Source organism: Sinocyclocheilus grahami, unplaced genomic scaffold, assembly GCF_001515645.1.
Source record: "Sinocyclocheilus grahami isolate Dianchi unplaced genomic scaffold, SAMN03320097.WGS_v1.1 scaffold657.1, whole genome shotgun sequence".
In the NCBI taxonomy this organism is placed as follows: Eukaryota; Metazoa; Chordata; class Actinopteri; order Cypriniformes; family Cyprinidae; genus Sinocyclocheilus; species Sinocyclocheilus grahami.
The window spans coordinates 1,037,188-1,050,039 of NW_015505836.1; the positions used below are offsets into that span (position 1 = coordinate 1,037,188).

At 36.9% G+C, this 12,852-nt stretch overlaps 1 protein-coding gene across 2 annotated transcripts in view; it reads right to left on the minus strand.

Moving 5' to 3' along the window:
* LOC107558753 (nuclear factor of activated T-cells, cytoplasmic 2-like) overlaps nt 1-12,852 on the minus strand; it is a 37,443-nt gene that overhangs the window by 12,223 nt on the left and 12,368 nt on the right. The window contains exons 6-9 of one of the 2 annotated variants that reach the window (XM_016242428.1): nt 12,092-12,232; nt 3,734-3,789; nt 3,464-3,613; nt 1,223-1,937 (exon numbers count right to left, since the gene is read on the minus strand). In XM_016242428.1, coding sequence (XP_016097914.1) covers nt 1,223-1,937; nt 3,464-3,613; nt 3,734-3,789; nt 12,092-12,232 — 1,062 coding nt within the window. The remainder of the gene's footprint in view (nt 1-1,222; nt 1,938-3,463; nt 3,614-3,733; nt 3,790-12,091; nt 12,233-12,852) is intronic. The other variant, XM_016242427.1, reaches the window with a different exon arrangement.

Consider the following 12,852-nt stretch of genomic DNA (forward strand, 5'->3'; position numbering starts at 1 on the left):
GTCCCGGGAATCTCATAGTAACTCTCTATTGACGTGTCTACAGTTTCAGCGTTGCTGTTTACTCAGGGAAACCCTATTAGAGTATGCAGAAGAAATTCCATCTTTGGCTCGCGGACCCATCCGCTTCAGTTTTTCCATCCAACATGGCCCTTTCCCTTTCCTGCGGACTCCCACCCATCACTATCTTATTCAGATCAGGCTGCCTTTCTGGATAAGTGCAGCAGCTGCAAATAAGAGTTATATCCTCCAGATTGGCAAGAGTGCGACCTGTGGAAAAAAAGCGAATCCTCTCGTGGGTTCCCCCCGCAGCATTGGGGGGCACAGGGCCAAGAGGAAGCCCTGGCCAAGTATAACAAACAAAAAGGCTTTCCCCAGCTCTCCCAGGCAGCCCATTCCACTGTTTGACAATGGGTTGCCATGGCACTTGTTTTGCGAATCATAACACTGTCAACATGTCCAAGAAGTTTTGGAGCTATGCAGTTTTCTTTTCCTTTTTTATTTGTGAGGGTGAAAAATCACCCATTTCCTTGTCAGGAACCCCCTGCATGAGACATAATGTACCACCAGACCCCCTGAATTCCCAAATTGCCTTACAGAAGTGACACTGGAATCTTACGCCTTCCCTTGCCAGTATTCTGCCACATCGTGGTTTGGCCATTTTCAAAGTATTTTTTTGAAACAATTGAAAAACAAAACAGAGGGTGTGTGTAAGGAAACGTGCAGCCGTATCCATCCAATTCATTCTACCTAATTCATTCCCATTTCATTCTTACTGAGTAATGGAAAGTATATTCTCTAAAGCCAGTGGTACAAAATAGATCTTTCATTCATTCCACTTTATATAATACACATTATTGCTAGTGTCTCACTGTCCTTGAGTCATATGTGTGAGAAAATGAAAAACTAAATGTTAACACAACAAGAGATGGACTTGACAAGCACTCTTCCTGCTATTGTCTAAAAGCAGACAGGGACATTTCTAATGGTGCATTAGCATGTTGTCTGTCAAAGAATGTGACAGAATGGCTCCTGACAATGCATTCCTGTGACCACATATTTTTACGGACAATTTGAAAGCATGTGTCTCTTGATGCTTCTGAGCCACTGTGTAGATTGACACACTATGTAAGAATCAGTTTCTAAAGTTTCCCAACCAGTATACAACTATGAACGCCTACTAGCAACCATCAGAAGAGCAGTTGGTCAACCTGTAGCTACTCACCATCATCAAGGTAGGCCTGGTCCAAGTTCTCTTGCTTGACTGTGACTCGTCCAGGAACGCTGGTTCTCTGTTCTTCCGTCGAGGAACCTCTCTGGGGCTCAACTTGGACGGGAGGTGACCTGTCTTTGGCCACTCTCTGGAGGAAGGGCTGTTGTTGGATGACTGTGGGGTAATTCTGAGGATGCTGAGGTGCCAGGGCTGGTGCTGGTGAACGGTTTGCCCCTGTGGCTTGAGGACCGTGCTGATTGTAGCCCTCACAATAAATGATGTGCTGATGTTCTGGGGGTGGTGGTGTGGGAGGATCTACTCCTCTGAGCAGGTGGTGGTTGGTGGGAGAGAACTGGATGATTGAGGGATGCTGGTTGGAAAGATGCTGGCCAGCCAGGTGAGCAGACTGGGCTGGGGAACCCGTGTGGACCAGAACTGATCGATGGGAGTCTGGGATCATAGTAGCACCCGTCTGAGAGTAAATAGGACTGCTTGACAAGCTCTTTCCAGGACGGGAGTACATTATGGCTGGGCTCTGCTGCTGAAATCGGTGGTCCGGAGGGGAGACACCCAGGCGGGCCTGCTGACAGGGGACAAGGCCAGGAACCAGGCTGCTCTCTGGGGTGATGACCCCTCGAGGGTTATAGTACTGCTGGGGAGACACCCCCAGCATCTGCGACATGGAATAACCCATCCGACCAGATTCATATTCATCCACTGGCTCTGTCTTACGCACCCACACATTGTTCCAAACCTGTAAGGCCATCGTTAATCTTCAAGACACAAATTAAGATATTTTTGATGAAATCTAAGCACTTTCTGACCCTGCATAGACAGCAATGCAACTGAAACGTTTTATGGCCCAGAAAGGTAGTAAGGACATCATTAAAATAGTCCATGTGACATCAGTGATTCAACCGTAATGTTATGAAGCCACGAGAATACTTTTTGTGCACAAAGAAAACAAAAATAACAACTTTATTCAACGATTTCTTCTCTTCCGGGTTCGTCTCCACTGCCATTCACGAGAGTGCCACAATGTATGCGTGTGCAGTCCTCTGCTTATTTTAACAATTACTATTTTAACGATGTCCTTACTACCTTTCTGGGCCATAAAACATTTCAGTTGTGTTGCTGTCTATGCAGGGTCAGAAAGCTCTTGGATTTCATCAAATATCTTAAAGGGGTCAATCCGCTGCCTCTGCTCACTCTAGCCCTCCGGCCATTCCTCACTTTATCCCCCGACCTCTGCTCACTCTAGGCCACCGTGCGTGACGCTGTGAAAGCGAAACTACTTTGTTTGGCCTTCCAAAAATGGACACGACTAGAAATCAGTGGTTAAGTTGTATTTACAACACTGTTCCAGAACTTCAACCCAAATATTCAGATGTGTGCAGCACATTTTATGGAGGACCGTCTCCTGATGCTGGGAGAGTAGACTACAATGCCGGCTGTTCTGACTCAAAGACTGTAAGTACGTCTTTTATATTTAAAGAGTTTTTATATTTTATATATTTAAAGCAATTTTTTTGGGCAGTGTAGAGTAGGGCTTGTTGTTTGTAATTTCTCCGATCACAAATGCAGACATGGTTTTATGTTTACGCGGCGCGATGCAACGCAATGCGTAAAAAGACAGTATAAGTCATTATAATCCATAATTATGTCCCCCACCGGATGCAACGAATGCCTTGTTTATAATGGGTTTTCATGTTTTTGAATCATCACTCCGGTCTGACAGGGCATCATCACAATATGGTGAGGGGCGTAACATTTCCATCACACGCTTGAGGTATTCGGCCAATCACAACGCACTGGATAGCTGGTCAATCACAGCACACCTCGCCTTTTCAGACCAATGAGCTTTGCAAAAATCGACGCGTTTCAGAAAGGCGGGGCATAGAGGAGAAACAATAATGTACAGTATGTGGAAAATAATGTGTTTTTTAACCTTAAACTGCATAAACACATTTCATTACACCAAATACACAAAATAATGTTCTTTTTAGCAGCATCATATGACCCCTTTAATTTGTGTTCTGAAGATGAACGAAGGCCTTACGGGTTCGGAACGACATGAGGGTGAGTAATTAATGACAGAATTGTCATTTTTGGCTGAACTATCCCTTTAACATTCATATCATGTAAAAGTTAAATTATATTCAATATACTAAATGCAAACTGAGGTCATACACATATAAAAAATATTACAAGTACAATAAATAATACCCCTAACCACCTTAAGAGAGCAAGAGCAAAAAGACTCTGCGCACCTGGTAGAGGCGTGTAGGTGAAATGTTGCGGTTGACTGCGCTTCCGTTTCCCATTTATTACATAAAAGTTGACTTTGGCAGGATTGCAAATGGATGGGTCTCTATATGGAGGCACTTCAATGAACAGCATGCTCTGTGAATGAGATAATTGTTTTATATGGCACATCTACAGTATAGATGGTATACAAGAAGACCACTGAATATAAACCTTCAGAAAGTATAGTTATATATGTAATGCAGATGTTGGACTTACTGCCTGACTTTTGTCTTTGTCAACTGTGGCTTCCAATTCCCAAATTTGCTGTCCATCTGGAAATAGAAAGATTGATGATTAATTTAGTTCAAATTGGGTTGCCAATTAAAGCTGAGATTAGATCTATCTATCTATCTGTCTATCTGTCTGTCTATCTCTCTGTCTGTCTGTCTGTCTATCTCATTATTTGTGAGACAAACAGTCTTGCATCACACATGCTTTGAGTCAAAGTTCTTTCCTCAGTTGTTTGGGAAAATCCAGGTTTAGCCAATCGGCTTTATGATCACAATACTTTGACCTTTCTCATTGGCACACATTGCTTCTTCCCTTAAGTTCTTAATGACTCAACTCTGTTTTGACAGGTAAAGTAGGTGATGAGTTGTGGGTTCATCTGTCATATCCATAGATCATAGGTTTCTTACATAATTCCTCGCCTACAGACTGGTTCCCATACTATAGAGATTGCATGCGGCACAAGTCAGTTACATTTCAACCTATTTCTACCCACAGTTCTACCCCACACCCACTTCCTGAGACATTAATGCTGACCTCACAACACACGCTCAGATTGGCGAAGTCTGCAGATAAAAATATGAGTTCTCAGTACAAACACAAACCTTTCTCATTAACTTTATGTAAGACCAAATGGTCTGCACTGTGCATCCCTATCCCAAGAGTAACTGTGCGTTCACACCGCCGCCGTTGAGAGCGTCAAAGTGGCCGGAAGTCATTCATTTTCAATGTGAGCCGGCGTCAAGTAGCGTCGAGCAGCGGCACGGCGTGACTTGGACGTTGAGGGCATCGAGGAAAGTTGAAATCAGGTCAACTTTATGGTAATAAGCTATGACACGGTTCGGCGGCATCTGGCGGCAACCAATCGGAACGTAGAAGTCCACCGCTTGAGAGGATTCCAGAGAACGCAGTCCTGCAAACTTTGGTTCCGACCACATTAGTTCCCAAGCAAAATGGAGGAGAGGTTGATTATTGCTGTGGCGGGTTTCCCAATAATCTATGACGTGTTGTTATAGTAATAATAATCTAATGACATAATAAATAATAGTATAATAGTCCCAGTTCACTTTTAAACCTTTAAATCAATTTTCCTGATTATACTTACATTAAGTAATGTTTATACCTGATTATACTTACTTAAGTAACATTTTCAATGCAGGACTTTTACTTGTATCAGAGTATTTTTACAGTGTGGTATTAGTGTTTTATATACATTATGAGGTAAAGGATCTTAATACTTCGTCCACAACAATATTTAATGCATCCCCTTTAAATACAAGATAAGCATTCTACATCAGAGCGTCAGAGCGTCCACAAATCTTTCTACAGCGTTGTTGGCAGGGCGGCCAGAGCAATTTTTGACGCTCTCGATGGCGGCGGTGTGAACGCACAGTAAAAGAGTAATTACATAATAGCTCACATTGCATTCGGTCTTCAGTGTTTGAATTTATACACACATTTCTACCCATTTCTTTAGACATCACTACTGACAGTCAAAAAACACTACATGCTCAAATTGGCAAAAGTAAAAGATCCCAGAAATGTATACTCAATCAAAAGTCCGAGATCTCAGTATGAACTCAAAGCTCTCTCATCAACCTTATCTATGACCAGAGTTGTGCATCCCTAATCCCAAGGATCTTTTTCAAAAGGAATTACATAACAGCACACGTTGCATTCTGTCTTCCATGCTTGAATTTATACACAAAATCCAAAAACCATAGTAATAGAAAATAAACAACATTAACCAAAAAAATATCTCTTTTAAACCAGAACAGAAAATAGCATTCCTGCCGAATTAGTCACTAAACCAGGAACGATTTTGCTCCGTATCACAGCAGCATGTGGGAAACCCCTCGTTGGGCTGCAAATGAGAGACGTGCGGCTCAAATGAGTCAGGACTAGTGAGGGGGATTCCACTAGCAGTGCCAGGACAACGTCTTAAAACTGCTTTATGATCAAACTGCTCCGTTTCACCCGCGACAGGTGATGAGTGCTTCATCCTTGGCCATTCTGTTTGTTTGCAGTTTGTTCCAAAGCTCCTTATTCAGGATCCCATGGGTTTGTTTTATTACTTTTTCTTATAATTAGCCATAGAAGCTTTAAGAGTGGAAGCCCAGCTCGGCGTACAGAGCGAAATCGGCAAGAGCCAACAAAATTCCAGCCAAAGACAGCTGTCTTCCATTTCAGAGGGATTTCACAGTCATAACTGTTCAGAACGCTCTGTCAAGATGGGAAACCCTCCACAACAAAAGCAATACTTATTTCTATTCTTCTATTTCACTTTTAGAGTAGAAATGCAAATGGCAATCACATACAATGGTGCCCAAAATATTTGGACTGTATTTGTTGTAGAAACTCTTAAAATTGAACGTACAAATGTCATTGCATTATATAACAAAACATCAAAGCAAGAGGCATCTGAAAATAAATGTTGTAGGAGGAATATTCTTCATTAAAAAAAATGTTTTATAATTCAAAACCTAACAGACTTCTTTTGAAGCAATGTTCTGCTTGAAAAAGGGTGCTTGGGCTACCTTTTTGTTTTGACATTTTGTCATCTAAAGCAACGTTTAAGTATATAATTTCTGCAGCACTGGCATTGTAAAATAATAGCTATATATTTAAAATTGATTTTATTATTTTTAATAAATAAAAATATATTATATTGCATCCTGAGATTAATATTAATACAACATAAACATAATATTACAACTTATATATGTACAAAATGATGCAGTTATTGCGTGCTATAGTCAGAATGTGTGATCCTGTTGTGGATGCGCTCTTCCCATATCAACGCGCTGAAACACAGCAACTAAACCCAAAGAATTCACAACGTTTTATTATAATAATGTTCTCATTAGAATGTTATATACACGACATTCCCAATCATAGTTATTAATGTTGTGCACTGCTGTTTGAGCTGCGTGCGCTGAGCTAAAGATGATCACCGGTAAACTGAAGCGCTCTTTTAACTTAACTGTTTTATAATTCAAAACCTAACAGACTTCTTTTGAAGCAATGTTCTGCTTGAAAAAGGGTGCTTGGGCTACCTTTTTGTTTTGACATTTTGTCATCTAAAGCAACGTTTAAGTATATCATTTCTGCAGCACTGGCATTGTAAAATAATAGCTATATATTTAAAAATGATTTTATTATTTTTAATAAATAAAAATATATTATATTGCATCCTGAGATTAATATTAATACAACATAAACATAATATTACAACTTATATATGTACAAAATGATGCAGTTATTGCGTGCTATAGTCAGAATGTGTGATCCTGTTGTGGATGCGCTCTTCCCATATCAACGCGCTGAAACACGGCAACTAAACCCAAAGAATTCACAACGTTTTATTATAATAATGTTCTCATTAGAATGTTATATACACGACATTCCCAATCATAGTTATTAATGTTGTGCACTGCTGTTTGAGCTGCGTGTGCTGAGCTAAAGATGATCACCGGTAAACTGAAGCGCTCTTTTAACTTAACCAAACGCATTCTATATGAGATAAATCAGATATACATCAAATAAACACAATATTACAACGTACAATTGCACAAAAGGCTGCAAACGAACAGCGCGCATCTGTGTCTCTGAAGGAAATAATGCATTATTTATCGGCTTTAAGATATCGGCCAAATTTTCTTATCAGGCCGATATCGATAACAGAAAAAATGAGCATTTATCGGCCGATACCGATATGGTGGCCGATATATCGTGCATCCCTATATAATACAATATATTATTATATAAATATATAAAATAAATTTTACAACATTACAAAGCTATGTAAAATCTTTCACTTTAATATTTAATAGAAATAAATGTAAAAACCTAGAATCTTTTAATGTAAAACTGTCGCTGTGTCATGCTCGTCGGTATGTTAAAATAAACAGAGAGAGGATCTTGAATAAATCTGACCATTCTCACCCTCCTGTCAATTACACATATGACCTTTAAGTGTTTAAATACTTTGTGAGCACACTGTATATTTAGAAAAAGGGAATGTTTTAGTTACGGAGAGAGAGGGGCTAACCCTTGAAAAGCAACATCAAAAAGTTACCTAAAAGAGCACTTGATGAGTCACAACTCTTTTCTGACAGACTAAACACACTGGCTTCTACCAGGCGACTACACCTAAAAGATCAATAAACAGAACTTTGCATCCTACCAAAACAAGCAAAAAGCAGACGACACATTGCGTACATCAATAAAACAGAATGTAAACAGCAGTAGTGAAGCAAATGTGAACACAATGGGCCAAAAAAAAAGCAAAAACAAAAACCGGCAATGAGAACTTTGAAGGTTGAAGGAACACTTTCTAATCACACAGCTGTGACTGGATTTTATTTGCAAGCAAAACTGCCGGGTGCCACCTGTCTGAGGCAAAAAAACAGCATCAATAAGAGCAAGTAGTCATAGCGCGCGCGCGCGCACACACACACACACACAGACAGACACAATCCATCTGCCGTTTAGCATGCATGAAAGAGCACAGTGTGGGGGGGTGCCATAACAATGACACCTGCAGGCAAAAGGCTCTGCCACCAACACCACAACAACCTCTAAACACACACTTCATACACTAAATGCTCTTCTTATGAGACCTTCTAGTCTTTAAGGACACTAAACTCTTCAAGATCTGATTAAAATCAATACAGAATGGCATTTGCAACACATTTTAATTCAATAATGTGATGCATTTCCTAAACACTGTAGTGGAAATCACTGTACAGACTGGGGAAAGAAAATGTATAGAAGCTAAATGGAAACTAATTAGAGGTAATATTACAACAATTAATGTTCACAGTAATACCAGGAACAGAAGTTGTTCTGTTATTGATCAATATTAATGGATAAACAAGTTGGGGAATGGGAAATGGTTAACATTTAAATGGTTGGGATGAAGAAAAGCCACCGCAGGTGAATAGGATAAAAATTTTAGGATAAAGATTGCATATTTAAATATTATGTTTAAACATGCAAATGAATTATCTAATTAAATATGTACTAATTTGCATACATTTCCAGAACTGAAATCTGGACATTGGTTTCATGTTTCATTTTGGTGACATATTAGAGCTAAAGGTTTTTACAGAGAGAATTTTGGATATCTGTTTTTATATATTTTCACTAATTTTATTTTATTTTTTTTCAGGAATAACGTGTTGTATAAAATCAGGCAAATTATATAATATGAAGAAATCCCTCCCTAAAAACCTTCAGAATATAGATAAGAATAAAACTTAAGTTGTAAATAAGTACTACTGAAGTGGAGAAAAAAAAACAGCCTTTAAAGATATGTTTTGTAATAGACAAAGTGCGAGAAAAAAATACTTTAAAGTGTATTTTAGATGTATTTGTTCCACTAGTCTGAAACAACATGTTATGTAAAGCCAGATCAACAATAATGCATGAAAACAATGTTTTTGCCTGTAGCGTCTTGCCTTCATTTTGAATTTGTAGAGATATGGTATTGTTTTTAAATGCATGCTCTACAGATGATATGCTACTTACTTCTGGAAATTTTAGAGAGCAGTTAATTGGACAAAAATTATATAAGCCCCGAGTATGATGATGTTATCATTACTGTAAGATGCTTGTATCTGCTAAAAGCTTATTTTGTCAACTTAAGAGTGCACTTGCATATTGCAGGCCTCAAAGCTTACATTCGTCAACTAAAAACAAAAAACTCCCATTTGAAATTAATTCAGTGCAACTTTAATGTAGACTAAAAAAGACTAGAAAAACAGGTAAACCCATCTGATAACGACAGTGAAACTGGAACCCGGTAAGAATCAACGTAGATCAGCCGCTGCAGTGTTTGTACATAAAGCTGACACTGTATTCAGATCAGAAATCTAAAACTTCATGCAAATGCGAGTGAAACAGATTAGAGAAGGTCACAATTCAAATGAAAGCCTAATGGTCTTTTGCAGTCCGCTGTCATTCATAAAGTTCAGCCTTGAGTTTGTGTGTGTCTGCAATGATGTTTTAGCAGCTGTTCAGTTCGAGTATTTATTCTGTTAGTTTCAGATAAAACAATGACTCATGAATATGGGAACAGAATGACAAAACAACCATTTCGCATTACATTGTTTGTGCACTATGAATAATGTCTGATCAAATAAGCCAGACAACACACAAGAGCAACTCTACCCATGTTTGTCACTGAACACAAAGGCGACACACTCTTCAACAGAAGTGCCACCCGCACACTGAAACAACAACAAAGAAAGGACAATGACGCTTTGCCTCTTATCTGCAAAATAGTGCAAATTGTTGATGGGTAGATTGTCAGCGTATAGTTTGCTTCTCAGTGTGAGTCACAGAAAACAAACAAAAAACACAAAAACAAGTGCCTTATAAAAGCAATAGTGGAAATGACAAAAAAACAAAAACTTTGTTACATGAAAAGAAAATGGCAAGACCTGTTATTAAAAACCTCATGAAATCAAAAATGTTTTGTTCGCTTTGAGGTCATCTGTACGTAAGTGTACTTCTAAACATTGACAAAATTCACTTTTAGCAGATTTTGAGATACTACTATAGTTTTTATTCTTATTTAGAATTAGTTTTTAATTTATATTTGTATTTTTTATTTAGTAATTTTGTTGTTTTTGTCCTTTTTAGTTTTTTTAACACGTCTATAGTTTTTATAACAAGCCAAAATTCACTTTTAGCAGATTTTGAGATACTACTATAGTTTTTATTCTTATTTAGAATTAGTTTTTAATTTATATTTTTATTTTATTTTAAATTTTAGTAATTTTGTTGTTTTTGTCCTTTTTAGTTTTTTTAACACGTCTATAGTTTTTATAACAAGCCAAAATTCACTTTTAGCAGATTTTGAGATACTACTACTAGTTTTTATGAATATTTAGAATTAGTTTTTAATTTATATTTGTATTTTTTATTTAGTAATTTTGTTGTTTTTGTCCTTTTTCATTTTTTTTACACGTCTATAAAGTTTTTATAACAAAACAAAATTCACTTTTAGCAGATTTTGAGATACTATTATTAGTTTTTATTCATATTTAGAATTCGTTTTTAATTTATAATTTTTATTTCATTTAAAATGTTAGTAATTTTGTTGTTGTTTTTGTCCTTTTTAGTTTTTTTTTACACGTCTATAAAGTTTTAATTACTTTTTATTTCAGTTTTAGTTTTTGTTATTTTAGTACATCAAGTTATCAAACTAAAATGAGAAATGTTGCTTTGGTAGCTAGCTGAAAATTATTTTTATATTTCTTATTTTTTCAGTTAACGTTTTTTTCTTTTAAGTAACAGTTTCTTATGGTTTTAATTTTAGTTTTAAATTTCAGTTTTAGTTAACTATAATAACCCTGATAAACACTCCTTAAAATGTAAACAACAAAGTTTTTGTTCAATAAAACGCCCATCTGTGTTTCTTTTCTAACCTTATTTCCTTTCCCAACCACGTATGGGCTGCATTGATTCAGTTTTAGTTTTTGTTATTTTAGTACATCAAGTTATCAAACTAAAATGAGAAATGTTGCTTTGGTAGCTAGCTGAAAATTATTTTTATATTTCTTATTTTTTCAGTTAACGTTTTTTTCTTTTAAGTAACAATTTCTTATGGTTTTAATTTTAGTTTTAAATTTCAGTTTTAGTTAACTATAATAACCCTGATAAACACTCCTTAAAATGTAAACAACAAAGTTTTTGTTCAATAAAACGCCCATCTGTGTTTCTTTTCTAACCTTATTTCCTTTCCCAACCACGTATGGGCTGCATTGAAGTTGACAGGAATTAAGTAGCTTCAGTGCTTACGTTCAAAGTACAAAGCGTCAAGTGTTGTTTCGCTGTGACGTAAACTAAAGGCAATTTGTTAACTTGTTTGTTCATTCAATTTAGTGGCTGAATTGATCATGCTTTCAGCTACAAAAAAAGTGTAGTACTCCCAGCTCTGTCTGACACTTTTTACCATATTTAAAATAAAAATAAATTAATAACAATAATAATAATATAAAATAATAAATATAAAACAAAAATAAACAGAAACAGCAGAAATAGTAAAAGTACTACACCAGCAGTAAGTCCTCCTGGGAAGTTATTACTTGGAGGACTTGAGCAAGGCATTAGCATGATTAGCAGAATCAAGTAACAAACCACACACATCCAGTATGTCCAGCCCCAACTTCCTGTTTCAATACATACTATGTTAACACAGGCGGGACTATTGCAATAAACTATTTCTTGGGGTGATTATATCTCAAAATCTGCACAGAAAAAGTGAAAAAAAGGGGGAAAAAAGTGCAGATTCCACATGGACTTGTAATCTTTGAAAACGAATCTTGAAGCACTTACCATGAGTCTTCTCCATGAAGAGCACCTTTGAATCTGCGCTGAAGTTCTGGCCGGTGAGAATCATCTGCTGGCCTCCGAGAACCGAACAGGCGTCCATGTCCTGCTTTTCCACCATGGGCAGCTCGTGGGCAGACCTCTGGGCTGTAGAGTCAAACAGAGAATGCAGATGTTTGGATTGAATTAAACGTCACAGGTTTGAACCCTAGTAAGAAAGGCCCATGAAGCAGAGACTTCCTATTGCAATTTTCCCCTTGCTCCACAACTTATCAATTTTGCAATCAATAAGTCACTTTGGATGACCAATGTCCAGTGACCAATAAAATGTTTCCCAAAAATACACTTAATCTCATGTTTATAAGATTAATAAAGAAAAAGTACACATAAATGTATGAAAAATATTGGACTATTGGATTTTTTAGTATTAAAAAAATCAATTATATATTTATCTATATATATATATAATGACACTATAAACAAATAATAATATATTAACAAATATATAATGACACTTAACCTCATGTTTATAAAATTAATTAAAAAAAGAACACATTAACGTATGAAATAAGTGACCCTGGACCACAAAACCAGTCATAAGGGTCAATTTTTCGAAATTGAGATTTATATTTCATCTGAAAGCTGAATAAATAAGCTTTCCATTGATGTATGGTTTGGACAATACTTGGCAAATCTGGAATCTGAAGGTGCAAAAAAATGTAAATATTGAGAAAATCATCTTTAAAGTTGTCCAAATGAAGTTCTTA